Here is a 19,222-nt window from a genome sequence, read left to right on the forward strand (position 1 = left end):
AATTTCAAAGCTCCGCCGAACCCAGAAAACACAGAATCCTATGCAGAGGTGTACAACAATTCCTTGTATCACCACTTAAGCAGCTGCATAGAATTGTCAGTACTAGACTGGATAAAACTCTCTCTCTCTCTTTATTAATGACCTTCCCACTGTTATCCCAAATGCTACCTGTATCCAATATACAGATGACTCCACCTTGATTTGTTCAGCCACCTCCCCAACAGAACTAATGACATTGCTGTATTGCTAAAACCTGCACAAATGTTTTTCTTTTGATGCTAGTTCTTACTATGTTAGCCTACAGCATTAGTGTATTTAACATGTTTTAGTTTTATGTTACTTTGCTGCTTTTTATTCCTGTTACACTAGTTTAATTTTGGAGCTTTTCTCCCTGGGCCACTACTGAAAATGGACATTTATCCATTTAGACTAGCCCAGTCAACAAATGTAAAATAAAATAAATAAATAAGTAAATAAACATTATCCAAGAATGCTTTCAATATAGTTGAAAACTGGCACTCTAACCATCAGTTGATATTAAATCCTAACAAAACAAAGTTGCTTGTTTTCTACCCCACTTGTAAGTCTTCCTCACTACTCCTTACCATAAAATGTAATAATGGTACCACTATCTCCCCAGATGCACAAACCAAACTCTTAGGCATCACAATAGACAACACCCTCAAATTTGATATCCATGCCAATCAAACTCTCAAAACCTTTAACAAAAAAATCTTGGCTCCCTCTATAAGAACAAACCTTTCCTTACTCTATTTGCTAGGACTGCTATTGCTCATTCCCATCTATACTCCACTCTTCTCTATGTATCCACTCTACTCACTAATTTGAACAAATCTGCTCTTAGCAAACTGCCAAACAGGCATGGCCTATATGACCCACCACTGTCACAACTTAAATCTTCTGGGGTAACTAGAATGGCCTAGCCTACTTCAGTACAACCAGCTTATAATTGCCCATAAAGTTCTCAACCACCCTGATAATATGCCTGCACTTAAAAATATCATCAACCCTTATAGTAACCTGAGGTCACTTTGCTCTTCTAATAAACTACTGGTTCAAACATCCAAAATCAACAACTCTGCTGGGGACTCTCTATTTGCTAACTCTGTTGGCAAAACCTGTTACTCTCTTTCTGCTGATCTTACTCTTGAGCCCTCTCTTACTCAGTTCAAAAAAAGCCTCAAGCTATACTTTAAAACTTACTGGCTATGTCCTTGTTCAAAACCCGACTAGACCCTGCTCTATAGTCTGTAATCATGTTACATTGCCTAGTCAGTTTGTCAACACTGTTTTAAAAATGTATGATTATATTACCTGCTTGCTCAACTGGAGCTGGTAAATTGTGTGTAACTTGTAATCATTTTGTGATTTCTACTGTATGTTCTATGTTGGAGCTTTTCTCCCTGGTCCACCACTGAAAATGGACATGTATCCAGTCGAACTATCCCGGTCAACAAATGTAAAATTAAAAATAAATAAATAAATAAACAAATAAATAAATAAACTCTTACGGGAAAAACTAACCACCTTGATGGAACCCTGGTATAAACAGACTACACAACAAAAGAAAGTAATGTTCAAAATAAGTGAGAACAAGCTCAGCAGAAGAAGTAATCCCTCACTGGTCTAAACAAACAAATCAGAGGTCTAGTGAAGTCCTCAAAAGCAAATTATAAAGCAAACATAGCCTCCTTAACCAAGGAAAATACACAAAGAATGTTTTAACTATGTCTAAAATCTTAACAGGAATATCCAGCCATACACAGAGCTGGTTGTGGATAGCACCACTCATACTCAACCAGAGGAAATAGCCAACTTACTAGCTAAGAAATTTGGATAAAACTTCACCTCATTGCCCCCACTGGTCATCCCCTAAAGTATACTTGACACCTTTCCTTAACCTATTATCTCAAGAGTGCATGAGATCTCTGGGATGGCATCAATGGGCCCTGACAACATTCCAGGTTGACTTTTAAATAACTTCAAATATGACCTAGCAGACCCACTAGGATCTCTATTTAACAACAGCTTCCAAACAGGCTATGCTGTGGCAGAATGAAGGACAGCAGCAGTCATCCCTCTGCATAAAGGGGGACCATCAACCAACCTAGGGAATTATAGACCCATAAGACTGTGTAGCCGTATCTATAAGGCCAAGAAAAGAATCATCATGGATATAGGTAATCTTCAGACTCTGGATCCAACCCAGTTTTGATTTATTAAGGCTAGATCATGTGTGTTAAATCTGGCTGACTTCTTCAAGAAGGTCAGCTAGGCCATGGATGAGGGAAAGACTGTGCATACTGCCTACGTTGATCTGGCCAAGGCATTTGACACAATTCTCCACTCAGGTATTATATAGAAATTCACCAGCTGGGAAAAAAAACCCTACATCACCAGATGTATAAACAAATGGCTCACTAACAGAACACATACTGACAAAGTCAGTGAATCCACCTCTAGAAAGAGGCCAGTCACCAGTGTAGTACCACAAGGTTCTGTGCTAGGCCCTCTCCTGTTTGGAATTTATTTCTCAGATGTCAAGGCTAATGTAGATTCCCCTTGAATGAGCAAGTTCGCGGATGCCTGCAAATTGGGGACAATCATTGAATCTCCAAATTATACTGATACACTTCAGGAAGGATTTATGCAGACAAATGAATGGTACCAGAGCCATGGATTGAAACTAAATGCAAAAAAAAAAAACATAATTATTCCCTTTTGGAAAGCAAATGTCACAGTTAATTGCAACATAGACAGCACTCCCGAGAGTAGACCCAGTGGTACATGATCTGGCTACTCAGGTTGATAGTAATCTGAACTTTGACCACCATGTGTCCACAGTGGTGAGGTAGTCCTTCTACTGTATGTGGCACAACTCATAATTAAGGGCATGGCATCCAGATCAAAGGACATTATAATTCCATTCTCCTTGACCCTCATCAGACCAATAATTGAATACAATGCAGCCTTTTACATGTACCTTACCAGACATCGGTAACAGCTGTAACATCCCCAGAGATTTCTAAGAGCAAGATACAAGGTCTATTAAAAAAAAAAGTCTATGAGGAAAGATTGAAATCCCTATCTCTGTATTCTCTCCCCTACAGATTACTAAGAGGTGATCTGTGTCTGACCTATAAGGCAGCCTCCAATTTGGCTCTGATGTAAATGTTACACATTCGTAAATCAAACTGCTCAAGCATCCCTCATTCCAATGATCTTAACCTAACCTCTGATGTGAATAAGTTATGTTGGAGAGATAGATGCATCTCTCAGAAAATACTCTTTCGCAGGACCAAGCTTCCTATTCATGTGAAACAAAACCCTTCCATGACCCTCTTCAAGTGCAACCTAGATCAATAGATGAGTAATCATAAATTTACTCCTGGGTTGGTGCCCATATCCCTCATGGACAGAGGCAATTGGTATCAGATACCATAGCAAAGACTCATACCTCTGTGAACTTTCTTCATCTAGTTATTAAAACTTGGGAAACTCAGGTTAAATATAGCTAGACTTGTAAGGGCTCTTGGGCTACTAGCCTAGTAATCTCCTATAAACCTATGAAAAATCAAGTTTAAAGAAGAAGTCTGAAGTTTGATATACATTATTTTCTTGAATGTTTGCTCTGTTTTTCAGTATTTTGAGATACAATAATCAGAATGTTGGTATTACAGAATAGAGCCATGCCAGTACGGTGACATTTGCATGAATCAGGTATTCTCACATCCCAAAACTATTATTCTCATTTGACTAATTAACCTCATATAAAATAATTTATAAAGAAATCATTCAAGTTTTTTTTTTTCTCAAATACAAGAGATAGAGTTTAGTAACTTAGTGACTGGTAATGATCCCATAAGGATCCCAGAGAAGATCCCTTAAGGACATAAAGATGTTTCAGCTACATGGCTTTTGAATGCTATGGATTTTTACTTTGTACATCTTTACAGATACATTCAAACCAATAAAGTCAAACCCCACTAGCTGTAGACATGCCATGTTTTGGCTGTTTTCTGACTTCATCAATATGGCATAAGTGGATTGTTTGCATATACTTTCAAAACATAAAGCATAAACAAGCTTGGCGTCCATAAAAGTTAGGCTGTTTAAAGAATATCCCAAATAATGTCCAAACCATTCAATAAAAACAGCAAACAATACTCAGTATAAAATGCAAGTATTGTTTGTCTGTATGACATTTTTACCCTTTTTTGGATTTATTTATTAAGAACATTTAAATGTCTCAGTCCTGTGCATTTTGCAAAAAACTTACAATGACAACAAATGCTAATGGCAGACAGTCAAAGGTAAAACTGAAAGAGAGTTAAATAAAAATAGTAAATTAAAAATTTTAGTATCTAAAGGCAGACAGATTGTTCTTGCTGGGGTCCAGATCCGTTTTTTGTACAAATGGAAGTTCAGCGATTTTCTAGAGGAGAACTCAGAGCCTTAATAATTGACAAAAATGATCTCACAGTTCCAGTCCCGCACATGGTACAAGGTTCGATCTTGATCTCCCGCCAATACCTGTGTGGAGTTTGTACTTTTCCCCGTGTCACTGCGCGGTTCTTCCCACCTCCTAAAAAACATGCTGTGTGTTTCCACCTCAAACTCATCCAAGAATGAAGTTATGGCAGTAGATCAATCACCTTGGGCATCAACTGTGGTGTGCAGTATCCTCTAGATCAGAGGACATGGATCACAGGCTGCACACTCTGGCAGGACTAACACTGGACAGTGTAAAAATGTGAATGTCAGTTAGTTGGACATAAACTCTAACTCCCCAATATCTAGCATGAACTTACAAGGTTTCACACATCTAATTAATAGTCCCCACACATTATAGCAAGAGATCAAATTCTCTATTAGACTGGATCCTAGTATCAGACTCTATCAAAAACTGCACCACAGGTGCAATGTCAGACTCTCTCAGTGATCATCTCCCAATCTATATGACTAGACATCTCACACATCTAGTTAAACAGTATATTTATAAAACAACATATAACCTTTCCATGTTTAATTCAGAAATGTTCATTACTTCATTTACAACTTCTTACAATCCAGATGAGAACAACCAGAATTATTACTTCTTACAACACCTGGATGCCACTTAAAGAACTGAAAAATAAACAGTCACTAATATGTTAGTAACAAACCTTATTTCATGAATATTTAAAGTTTTAGATATATAATAGACACATTTGTACATAGGTTTTGTTGTGTTTTTTTCACATTACTAGTTTAAATAACTATTTTCTGTATATACTTTAATTGTTATACTTTGTTACCTAACTGTTAAATTTTAATAATTTTTTGAGATAGAAATATCATCTATTAACCGGAATTTTCTAAAAATACTCCTCTTAGATGAAACTGTAATTAAATGTAATACAATTTTTCTAAATATCCTAAACAGTCTAGCACCTCTTAGAAGGAAGAGACTGAAAACAAGTAATGCAATGTGGCTCTCCAAAAATAGTAGAATTCTAATGAAGGACAGAGAAAAAGCATGGCAAAAATATAAAACACCTCAATATCTTGAAAACTTCAGAATGCTTTTTGTTTGTCTTTCGGCTTTTCCCGGTAAAGGGTCACCACAGTGGAACTCCAGTCTGCTAATGATTGGCAGTAGATTTTTTTACGAAATGCCGAGGTGCCAGCTCGACACTCAACCTTCAAAGAAGGCATGCCCATTTACACATGCGTGTCTTTCAAACACTACCCAACCGCGGGGAGGACATGCAGACTCCACACAGAAGGCACTCCCAAGCCCAGCTGAGAAACGAGAGAACCTCTTGCTGTGAGGTAACAATGCTACCACCGTACCACTAATGTTACTAAAAAGCAAATTACTGAAGGCAAAAAAACAATACTATAATAGCTTTCAAAATAATACTAAACACAACCCTAAACAATTTTGGACATCCATTAAAGAAATCTTACATCCTGGCCAAAAATTCAACCCAAACCCCTCTCCCAATAACTCCCCACTGGAAACTGCAAAATAGTTAACCTCTTATTTTATAGATAGTATAGCATCTCTAACCAAAGATTCCTCTGCATCTAATCCCAACCCTGTGCAACAGCCACATATTACCATATCAACTTTCACCTTCAAACCTGTACCCTCATCATATATATAAAACTACTCTTAAACAAACTTAAACTGTGCTCTTCCTGATGACCTTACAAGCAAGTACCTAAAATTAGCAGCCAAAAGCATTGCTTATCCTGTCTTAATCCTTATAAATAGGTAATTCCAGGAATCCCATGTTCTCTCTCTCTCTCTCTGCAAAAAAGTCACACATTATCTCTCTGCACAAAGGAGAAAATTCAGCAGACATGAATAACTCCAAACCTATAGCAATCTTATGTCCTCTTGCCAAAATAATTGACAAATGTATTCAAAAACAATTGCTAGACTATCTCTTGCCGAAATAACTTGTCTCCACCACACAACATAGCTTCTTTCCTCCCCATAGTACTAGCACTGTCCTTTTAACCTATATAGATTCTGTCTATAAAGCTAGAGATAATGGCAAACTAGTCTCCTCCTCATTTCTAGACTTGTCTAAAGCCTTTGGCACAGTTTGTCAGAGCAAACTTCAAATGTCCTCACTAGATCACTCTCAGCCCAACCTTCTGTGCTTCAAATGCTACTTGTCTGATAGGTATCAGTCAATAAAATAGTACTCTCTGTTCTTTCCTTACCTCCCAGTAACCACCGGTACACCACAAGGCTCTATCCTTAGTCCCTTCCTCTTTAACATTTTCACTAGCACTCTCTATACTTCCACACTACAGGCCACCCTAATACAATATGCAGATGATTCCACACTCATTTGCAGATCTGAAAAATTAGTACACCTCCAAAAAATTATTTGGGAAGCTTTAGCAGCCACTGAAACATGGCTTCATAACTCACGACTCATGCTCAATCCAAAAAAGACCAAACTGGTATTTTTCCCTAAATCTCTCTCCCATGAAAAAACTAAATTTAAAGTCCTCTCTCTTGAAAACACAACCACTGAAGTCACTTCTTATAGCAAACTATTAGGGAGGATAGCTGATTATAATCTTACATCTGACCTGCATATACAAAACTGCATAAGAAAAAGTAATTAAAAACTAGGAATGTTTTACAGGGCCAAAAGCTTCCACACTGACACAATTAAAAGCACACGTGCACCACTTATCTCCTCCCCACTCTTCTTTATGGTGCTCCCATCCTTACTAACCTCCAGTCTTCAAAACAACAGAGACTTGAATAATGCTATAAGAAATGTGCTAAATTTGCAGCAGATACCCCTTTCATAACCCACCATTGTATAGCACTGAAAAGCCTAAATTGGTTAGAACTGCCATATCAGCTAACAGATGCATATACCTTCTTTCCACCCATAAAATTATCCAACACCCATCTGCCCGTCCAGCACTAAAAAACATTCAACACAACTATGTTCCCATTGTGATCCAGTAACCAAAAACACCTGTCTGTCTATAAACCTGGCAGATCTGCTGGGTATTGTCTAAACTCGCACAAGCATGCTAAGGCCAGGAACTCCTTAACTGTATCTATCAGGTCTATACCCACCCTCCCATCTTTCAAAACCACACTGAAAGACTTCCTAGCTAAAATCTGTCTCTGTTCATGCTCAAAACCAGGATAACCTATATCCCTAAATGTGAACATACACCTCCTTACTCTCCGTTCTTCACTTACTTCCTTACTGCTATTTAATTCTCTTCTCTGACTCTCTCTCTACATATACCATGTCTGTTTTTCCTTCACTTCATATTGTAATTCCTATTTGTATTATACTAACTTCCCTTTAATTTCTCTACAAACTGTCTAAAATTTCTCTGAATATAAAATGACCACATACCTTGTATTGATTTGTTTCCAATTATTTATATTATGTCTAATTTGTTAGAATTATTTAAACTGCATATGTTTTGTTTTATTTTTGAAAATTGTAAAACTATTATTCTTAAAATGTTATGTAATAATTTGGAGCTTTTCTCCCTGGGCCTCTGCTGAAAATGAGCTTCTATCCAGGTGGACTTTCCTGGTAATTAAATGGCAATAAGTAAATAAATAAATACAACTGGATATAGGTGATATGGTCACATTGGTATTTGTGGGTGATAAGTAAGTTAAGGTTGAGGATCTGACCTTGGGGACCCTTTCTAATGGTGGATGGGTTTTTGCAACCCTATTAGCCAGTGTAGCCCAACAACCTTGGGTCAACAAGTTACCAGCTGTTCAACCTGGGCTAACTGAAATAGCTCTGTTGGACATAAAACCAATCATCAACCTGCCAAACTATTACTTGCTACACATAATATAGGTTCACTGACAGGATGTTTGGATGTAAATGACATGATGGTAAAGAGGAGGTTGGACATCCTTTCTATCCAGGAAACAAGATGGAAGAACAGTGCCATAGAGCCACTTGGTTTGGGATCCAAAGTCTACTACTTAGGAGGAGGAGTACAGACTAGATGGTGTTGGAACTGTGGTGAGAGAAAAACTTTAGAAGACAGTGTGGACTGTCATCAAAACTAGTGACAGACCCATGACAATCAGACACCAGTGTAAGGACAGGGCAGTATTCATAATCTCACCCTATGCTCCACAGCAGGTTTATGATAGGAAAAAAGTGCCTTCAGGCAGCAGTTCTAAAACCTACAAGATAAATCAGGACAACATGAGTTTATGTTGATAATGAGGGACCTTGAAAGCACATATAGGGACAGACACAAAAGGATATGAGGACGGTGTCCACATGAATGTAGAAAAAGGATAACAAAGGAGAGGTTATTCTAGACATCTGTCAAGCAAATGGCTAGATGGTGACCAACACATGGTTCAGCAGAAGAGACAGTCACAAGATCACATACAATAATGGATAAAATGCAACTTGGGAAGACCTCCTCCTAATAAGGAAAGGGAGTTTGGGTAGAATAAGTGATTGCTAAATCATCCCCAGTAAAAGACCTGGCTCACAATATAAACCTTTGGTTGCTACAGTCAGCTGCAAGCTGTGTTCAGAGAAGGCTATAAGATCAACAGAGACCAGACTGAAGACCTGGAAGTTGTTGATCTCCTGGAAGGCTTTATGTCGAGGCGCTAGAGAGGTTTTGTGCTTTGATTAAAGGATATATTACTAGCCTTTGTCGTTTGGACATTTTTCTGTTCTGCTTTTGGTGGTTTTGAAGACCTGGAAGTTGACTGGAGAGAAAGCAGAACAGTTCAAGGAATTACTCAAGGCTCTAGCACTTCAGATGGAAGAGGAAACAATTGGAATTGAAGAAGAGTGGTAGCACCTCAAAACAGCATGTTTGAGGATAACAGAACAGGCATGCAGGTGACCCAGGTATGGAAATAAGATACAAAAGGATTGATTGTAGTGGAAGGCAGAAATCCATGAAATCAACAAAAGAAAGAAGCAGTGCAGGAAAGAGTGGGAGATAGAAAAGATGACCCTAACTAAGAAGGAGTACTGTCCGGATAATAATGAGGCTAAGAGAGCAGACAAGGCATCAAAGACAATCTACCAGCTTATAGAAAGTGACTCAGTAGATGGCAACAAAAAAAACTCTATCAGTTTGCAAGGCAAAGACAAAATGATAAAGAAAATAGTCATCAGACACCCTTAACAAAGGATATCAGCTACAACCTGTTCAGCAATCCACAGGACATCAAAGGCAGATGGAAGGAGTGCTTCCAACAGCTTGTGAATAAAGAAAACCTCACAAAAGCTGTATCGCCCCAGACACAGCCTACAATGAAACAAGAAGAGGACCCCACCCTAGTAGAATTAGGAATAACATTAAGAAAAATAAGATCATTGAAAGCAATGGGCTCAAGTGAGGTCATGGCAGATATGATCAAGATGTTGGGTGAGTTAAGGGAGCAATGGATCCAGATGGTACTCATAGCAGTATGGAGGGAAAGGCATATCCCAGGTGGCTGGAGGGTAAGCATTCTAGTGCCAGTGTAGAAGAAAGAACAAAGGGAATGTTCACAAATTTTGGCAGTATAGAGGCATCAAACTCCTATTGCACTGCATGAAAATTCTAGAGGGGGTGATTTATAAACCAATATGGAGAGTAGCAGAAAGTGATATGGAAGCTGAGCAGCTCAGATTCTGATCAGGATGCAGCCCAACCGACCCAATGTTTGCAGTGAAACAGATAGCTGAGAAGAAGCTAGAGGTGAGAAGGAGTCAAAATAGATAGTCCTAGACTTGGACAAAACACATATTAAGGTCCCTTGAAAGCTGATTTGGGAAGTCATCTGAAAGTTTAAAGTCCCAGAGACACTGGAAGAATTAATGCGCTCTAATACAAGAACCCAATGATACCAGGACAAACAGTGTTCAGACTCACAGAGGGGTTCTAGTGGGAGCTGGCATGCATCAGGGTTCACCTCTGAACCCACTGCTGTTCATATGGATGATGGATTACATTAGCAAACAGAACTCAGAGTTCAGATCCACAGATTTGCTACATGCAGACAATGTGGCATTATAAGCAGATTCTGATCACGGACTTTAGCAAATGTTAGGGTAATGGAATGCAAAACTGAAGGCCCAAACTGAGACAACTGTTATGGCAGCAAATAGGGAAAATTAGAAGAAGCTGAGAAATGAGATAAAAGGAAAATCAGTGGAGCAAGTTAGCAGTATCTGGGAGAGGTGGATGAGGAGAAGGGAAGTTTGATTGAAAAGATCAAAGCTAGAATCAGGGGTAATGCAGCCAACTGGCATAATGTGCCATGGGTAGTATATATGACAGAAGAATTTCAAAAAAGTTAAAAAGTAATGGGTGCAAGGCAGTGATGCAGGCAGTACTACTGTATGATATAGAAACCGGGGTAGTAAAGCCAGAGCAGTTTAAGAAGCTTGAGGAGATGGAGATGAAGTAAACAAAATAGCTGGTAGGATGGAGACTGTGGGAAAGATAAAGAAATGAGCACATCAGAGCAGAAGCCCAAGTAGCCCCAATTACAGTAATGGTCAAAGGGGATACATTACACTACTTCAAGCAGATGTGCGGGAAGGCACAAGACAATCTGGTGAACGAGATTTGGGGCAGGCAGGAAAAAAGGCAAGGGGAAACAAAGTTATCCAGTAAAATAGATGGATGGATTGTGTGAGAGAAAAACTGTGACACTCAGGCATGCCTGTCAAAGAAGATAGGAAAGATATTGAATTGAGACAGATGGTGATGGCTGAAGCAACTGACTCCATTAAGAAAATGGGAAAAACGGGGGTGAGAATAATGACAATATCTGCATTAGCCCCTTTTCAACTGAAATAATGACAGAACCATCAGATTTAATTAGGTCACATATAACAGTTAATACACACACACACACACACACACACACACACACACACGCACGCACGCACACACGCGCGCACGCACACACACACACACACACACACAGATGCACACCACACACACACGCACACACACACACACCCACACACGCACACACGCACACATGCACACACGCACACACATACAGTTCCATTAACTTGGCCCCGCACCAAACCTAATTGCCATCCACACATCCATGCCATGATATTCCTACAGACCTTGCTATTTAATACAGATTGAAATGTCAGACCTTACATTGTGGTCATTACTGGCAGTTTGTCTCATTATGTTAAAGACTTAAACCTCACATTATTTGTTAGACACAATTGCCATCTGAATGAATAACAAATAACCAGTTGAGAAAATAGGATAAGCACAAAATATTCCTAAAAAAGGTGTTTCTGCAGGGAAGCAAGTTTTATTACATCATCAGGCTGTTCATCCAGTTAATAATTTAGACAAATAACAGCATGATTTACTTAGAATTGTCATAGTCTCTTTTTATTATTTTTTCTTTTACTTTTTTTACTTTCTTCTTTCTTCCTTCTTACCATGTTCTACAGAATTCAAAATTGTATATTTTGTGATTAGTACTTTTATAAGCTATTTCTAATCTCTCTGCATGTTTTACCTCATTATTCCATGGACAACAGGTCTATCTATGTGACCTATGTAATACAGAAAGTGTAATGTATTTACCTCCATGACAGAGAAGGATGAAGCCCTAACTGTTACCCTGTCAATGCATGCTATCTTAACAATATGGGCACTGGAAGGTGCAGACTCTGGAGGATAAGAATGAGAAGATGGTCAGTCTGGCCATCCAGATGAGAGGGGCATAGCTCTACCTCACTACCTGGGTGACAACTACAGGAGCACTGTGTGTTGTGCTGACAGAGCGTAAGCCTGCTCATCTCACGTTGCATGCAGTGCTGCGTAATTAGCAAGCCCACAGCACAGCATGTCTATGGAGACACACAGATTTGGCCATGGATATGTAATTAATGAAGACCTTTAAAGAGCTGCCAAGGGGACTAGGAGGTCTAGTGACATGAAAGAGAGGTTTGCTTTCAACTATGTACTGAACTGCTCCCTACCACTCAACCCTCACCTCTCAGAAGGGACAGGACTGTTAATTCAAACCAGGTAGTGAAATGGCTTCACAGCTCTTACCATAAGAAAAGGATAGATCCAGCCTCTGCCTTGGTAGAGAAACTGGTAAGCTCAGCTGGAAAACCATAGAATGTGGGACCCACGCTTAGGGCAAAGTTTGGTCTGGGATGGTGGTGCATGGTGAGCTCACCTCTGCAGGACAAGTCCTAAAACTCTAGGAGGAATGACTAGGTCAGCTGGATAATGTAAAATAGTCAGTGGATCATTCAAGTTGGCAGGGCAAGGAAAAAAGTACAATGCTTAAAAATAAGAATCAATAAAAAAGTAATCTTCATTAAATGTGCAGATTACTGTCCATCCAGTGTGCTTGCAAAATGAAGCACAGTGATAACTAGCAGCATGCTATGCACGGATCTTTTTTGTATTCACAGGAACTTAGTTCAACAATATGGTCAGTGTTATTTTAGGCAGGAATAAATGTGCTGAGTCTTACTGCTGGGTTGCATTTTCTACCTATAGTGTCCAGAGTAGGTCTATAATGTATTATTTAAGGCTCTACTTTCAGCTGGATTTTTCTCATTCAGATGTATTCTTCTGAAATGCACAATGCAGGCTTTTTAATGATCACTCTGCTGTCACTTATTCATCTACTTCTAGTGCTGTCATATTTACTCTGCATTCCCCATTACTGTTGCAGCTGTACTTAATAAAATGTCAGTTGACATAGTTCACTGAACACAATGCTCATCTGCATATTCTTGCATCATTAAAAAAATATCCCATCAGTATGTTTCCTTTATTACCTGGTACTGCAGCTTTTTGGGGCTTTTCTGCTTTCTTTATCTGTTGATCTGGAATTTTACTGGGCAATTCTTTCTTTATCGGATGAGCTACAGCTTTTGGGGTTTTCTGGTCTTTCTTTATATGTTGATCTGGAGTTTTTGGGGGCTTTTCTTCTTTCTTTATTGGGTGAGTTACAGGTCTTTGGGATTTTTCTTCTTTCTTTGTCTGTTGATATGCAGATTTTTGGGGCTTTTCTTCTTTCCTTATCTGGTGTGCTGTGAGAAAAGATAAGCATACTAAAGCCATGCTGTCATAGATAGATAATACTGCTCTCTGAATGTCTGATGAATGCTAACATAGTGCAGAATTCTGTTTAATAGTAGTGATGGGCACCAAACTGACATTACAACAATTGAATAAAAACTTAACTATGAATATAATGGCACATGAAAAGACAGCAATTATTCATCTGTGTTATGATTTTGACACAATTAAGAAATATAAATATTATTTTATGCCAAATAATGTGAGAAAAAAAATTTAGTAGAAAATAATTTGAACCTAGGAAAAAAGTAACAATCATAGACACGAAGGCCATCATTTGTGTCTGACACTGAATTATAGGGCCCCTTAAGAAAATCTCACCCTTTTGTATATAATGTCTTCATTGTTACCTGTTTCCTCAACTCTTTAAACATGATGCAGTACATTATAAAAATAATAAACTACTACCACGGCTGAAATAACCACAGCAAATTAGCGTAAATCTTCTTTAATCACTGCTTTCGTCAACAAGACTTCATCAAAAATATAAAAAAATGCACATGACACACTGTTTAAATACTCTCCATATAATTGAGTAAAACTCCATTCAATTAATACAATAAAACAATTAACTAATTAAGCTTTAAAAAAACAGCATAATCAATTCTTAGCATATACTCTACGGTCTTTTAAAAAGCATTTAATATTAATTACATCATTTAATCCTGGCATTCTATTAGCTTTTAAATTAATCTGCCATTTAGTCTCTCTCTGTTTCAAATAATTTTTTAAAACTACCCCCTCTCAAACTCAATATTCCTTGTTCCAAAACTGAAAATAAAAATCTTTTAAAACCTATGCATCTTTGAGATGATGACATCCTCATTGTTACACAGAAATGATGTTATGTGGACAGAGGAAAACACAGAATGCTGGATTCATGGGGCTATGTAAAGCCTTCTTCTGAGTTAGAGTCAAATGAAAAGAGATTCAAAACATCATACAATGAGTGTAATATACCACCAAAAATATGAAACAGTTGACTGAAGTCAAATTCAAACACCACAACTGTGCAGGTATACAAACCGGATTCCATACAATATAAGACCAGCACAACCACAGCTGTGTGACTTCAGCAGTGTCAGAGTGTACTTTATAGAAGATGACACCATCAGTGTATGCCGAGAAAATATTGGGAGGAGTGTGTTACATAGCTGTGGACTCACATTCTGGTATAAACTTGTCTCCAGATTTATAGTTGAATGAACACGCACACTCACTTTCACTGCTGTCAGATTAGAACCACTACCTATCTAGTTACAGAAGCTCTAGAAGACAGCACTTAATGCTTGTGTTGATCCAGTCAACATGGCCAATGTAGAGATCTGAATTTAACACTGCCATAATGCACTTTATAGTGGATGATATCATCAGTGTATGCTGAGAGGAAGATGTTTGGGAGGAGTGCATGACATGGCTGTGAGCTCACATCCTGGTGTAAAATTGTATGCAGACTAATAGCTGAATGAATGCACACACTCTAGCTGAATGCTGTGGGACCAGAACCCCTACCTTTCTAGTTACACAAGTTACAGAGCATAGTACTTATCAGTAGCACCATTCCAAAACTCTGTCTTTGTTATTGTCAGAGAGCACTTTATAGAGGATGACATCAGCAGTGTATGGTGAGAGGATGTTGGGAGAACTGTATGAAACTGCTGTGGAGCCATGTACCAGTGTAAAAGTATCTTTTGAATGCTACTTGAGTGAGGGCAGCAGGACTTGGAGCCATGTTCTTCTGACTATGCATACACCCTCTCCAACATAGACATGCACAATTTGACTGCTGTGAAATTAAAACCTCTATATAATTAAACAACCTAAAGGTCAACAATACTTAATGCTAGCGCCACTACAAATGTCTGATTTTTACAAGTGTCACAGTGCACTTTATAGAGGATGACATCATCAGTGTGTGCTTAGCACAGAAGGTTACAGATATTTATGATATTGCTGTGGAATTATGTAGCAGTGTAAGAGTATCTTTTCAATGCTACTTGAATGATGGCAGTAGGACATAGAATCATGCTCTTCTGACTAAACACACACACAACTTGACTGTTATGAGATTAGAATCCATTCCTATCTAACTTTAAAAGCTAGAGAGCACAGTAATTAATGCTCACACCACAACAGAAGTCTGACTTTAGCACTGTCATAGTGCACATTATAGAAGATGACATCATCATAGTAACATAGACTGTCATGAGACTTGTTTGCAAAGATGGGACTTGTGATGTGACTGTGTGAGGACAGTTTAAAAAGTATATATAAACACATCCTGGCAATGTAGGTGAAATAAACTATTATGAATGCATATTGCAGAAATGAGGCAGACATGTATTGGTTTCTCAGGATGTTGTATAGATGACACACACACACACACACACACACACACACACACACACACACACACACACACACACACACACACATTTGGTAACCACCAGCATTGCAATGATGGGGTTATATGTTTTTATACAAAGATGAAGGTATGTCCATAGTAATAGATATTGCTGACAATATCAATGGTAGATGATCATGGATGATCAATGTCCAGTATCACTATAAACCCATACCAAATGTAATAATACAGTTACTGTAATACTAGAGTCTGTTTAATAATGGGCCAAGTCCTGATGTATCATTTGCAAGTGCATTGCTGCAGGACAAACATACAGGCTTAATTGAAGTATGCTACCAATCACTCTTTAAGCTCTATATCTGCAATGACCATGGTCATCAAACTCCTCTTCTGTGGTAATAAGGAATAATCACCTACATGGAAATGTATGAATTCTCTTACATAGGTTTGAATCACACATTGTACAAATTACTTTTAACAGTGTGGAAGTCCCCACAAACTATCTGCCAAGTCATCACATTGATCCCTCCAAAGTCATGGCTTGAAAGCCAAGTTATTTATCATTTCAGTGTTGACCACTGGAGAAAGTGTGACCAGGTATAGCAGCACACATGCCATAAATCAATGCCAAATGTCACATCACCATTGCTGTTTCATAAACTCCCTTCCTCTTTGTTTGGCAATGTTTCTCTTTGCTTACCATTCCATAAATGTGATAGGCATGGTTGTGCATGTTTGCACATTGTTTGCAAAACATGATATCAGATATTGGCAAGAAACCATTTCAGCAGTTGTTGGAGGACATTTGCATACATGGCAAAAGATGGGAAGAATGGAGCCAAATTTGAGGCACAGAGGTGGGGTATGGAGGAGTCAAAAATATTTTGCTACACTTCTCTTGAAACACTACAGCCACAGGCTGCTACAGGGAGACTGTACCAGGTCTCAGTATAAGTCTGAGGCTTGGAACAGCCTAGCCAACGCTGGCTGTAGTGCGAATGGCATACCACACACTGGGGGAGCAATGCAGGTATCACTACAGTGACCTTAAGAGGTGCAAGCAGTCACAAGTTGACCAGTGGCTGTATGAGTTTTCAACTGCTAACACTCACAAGTTGTGTAAGTACACAGATCTCGCAACTTGAAATGATATTCAGTGGTATAAATAGGTTCATATGTTAGTACTAAGCTAACTGCCCTTGCGAGCCATTTTCAGCCTAGCCAATTATACCTTGTGTTTGTAAGGCAAACACCTTAACCATTAGGCCAACCTCCCATGTCTCTTTTTCTCACATTCTTTATTTTACAGCTGCAAAGGAAATCACAGTGAACAGGCAGGCACATGCTGAGAGACTGGAGCAACTCAGAGAGGCAAGCTGTATGTCTGCAGCACAAATTACCCTGATTGTAGCAAATATATTGTGATTCAACAGATCACAATCATCTTCAGCATGCATATCTTAACTGTAACAGCAAGCATGCATGCCTTCTTCTTTAGCTCTTCATAACGGTGTTTGGCAAGTGTAATAATACATTCAGATTATATGGGTTCAATTCCCACAAGTAACCTATAGATTCACATTTAGCAAGTAACATTTCTAAATTTGAAAAGTAGCAATATTGGCTTTAATGCCATTTAGGTTAATCTGTAGTATCTTTAAAAGTATATTTGGAATATGTGCATAATCCAAAGATTACCTGCAACATTTCATAATCATTTTTGGGATTGGGAAAGCTCTATAGCTACTATAATAAAAATAATATTTATTGTAATTGTGAAGGGTGGGTAAAGCTAGATGAAGGCTGCCAGCCTAGACAGGTAGCATTTTGCAGATAATTCTTTCATTTGTAAACATAAATGTAAACTACAAGCTTGTTGTTTAAAATGTAAAGAAATAGTGTTACCTGTGGAACTGAAAACAATGTGACAGCAGTGCATTCTACTGTCCAAAGTAAAGCATGTTGTGACCCTTTGATGTAGAAAGTTGTGTTGAAGGGTCTAGATGAAGGACTTCTTGCTATTGTTTTAACCAAGAGTTAAATTGCTAGATTTACAAATGCAAATATATTTTATTGCTCTTCTTCCTGACCAGCTGCAAGATAACAAAAGGATATGTTAAGAATGTAAATGTAGTGTATGTTAGCCTGGGAACCCAGGGAAGTGTGATGAATGATGTAATGTGTAGCCTGGGAACCCCAGGAAAGTGTGAAGAATGATGTAATATGAATCAGAACTGCAATTTAAATTTAAACAGAGAGAACCAGAGATTATTAAGCATTTTTGTCTTGACCATCCAATTCATCAGAACTCTGCCTATTTTCTTATGTAAGTTATCTTAGACTTGTGTTTTCTTTTAGAAATAGCTAGGAACTATAAAGATTAGACTAAGTGTTTTTCTGTGATGTCAGAACTGTACTACTGAATTATTTTAAGTATTTCTCTGTGATCTCTGAACTCTTGACTAGCACTGTGTAGCAAGAAGTACGGTCTTGTGTTTTTATTTATTATTAAATATTTTAAAACCTTTCAACTGTGGCTGTTTTGTGTAGAGATAATTTAAGCTCTACAGTACATTGGATATTTATAGTGATTACTGTACCAAGACACTCCAATAAGCCTTGACTGTTTAGTTATACTTCCAATTGGATAATAATATTGCACAGTATTAATTGAACACCCTGTTAAGGGCCTTTGAGTAGCTGATAAGTATTAGCTGGGTGGTGGCAGGAGGTACTACCGTATAGTCTGGGTGATAGGGGCACAGCTGGAGAACCTGTGCCAGCCTTCCCCAGGAGTGTCTGTGTGGTTGTATGAACTCTTATCTCAAAGTGTGCATGTGTCAGCTACTTGGGCAAGGACATGAAGCACTGGTTGGACAGAGAGGGTGCTGGAGGTTTTAGCTTGCCCAGCTAGGCTGAGATCTGGACCCTATAGCTGTGCCTGTGGGGAGTCTTACTGGGGACCTGAAGAGCAAGGGAGTGACCGCCCTGGACTGACTGTGATCTCTGTGTGCTCTTAAGGGAAATTGCACTTTGCTGTGTGTATTGGTTATCCTTTCCTCCTACATGAGACGCCCCTGGCTGGTGTTAGTGGTGATGATTGAGGCTCCTTGTTTTCTGGGCCAGGGCATGGGCATCACATAGCAATTGTTTGCCAGAGGTGGGATATCCACATCACATATTAATTGGTTGGCAAATACTAATTGGCTTGTAGTG

At 38.6% G+C, this 19,222-nt stretch overlaps 1 protein-coding gene across 1 annotated transcript in view; it reads right to left on the reverse strand.

The window, feature by feature from the left end:
• Window positions 1–19,222, reverse strand: part of LOC122814249 (triadin-like) — a 674,993-nt gene that overhangs the window by 456,378 nt on the left and 199,393 nt on the right. The window contains exon 7 of the mRNA XM_044086849.1: window positions 13,338–13,592. Within this exon, the coding sequence (XP_043942784.1) occupies window positions 13,338–13,592 (255 nt within the window). The remainder of the gene's footprint in view (window positions 1–13,337; window positions 13,593–19,222) is intronic.

Source organism: Protopterus annectens, chromosome 1.part1 (genome assembly GCF_019279795.1).
Source record: "Protopterus annectens isolate FY-2018-M chromosome 1.part1, PAN1.0, whole genome shotgun sequence".
NCBI lineage: Eukaryota > Metazoa > Chordata > Ceratodontiformes > Protopteridae > Protopterus > Protopterus annectens.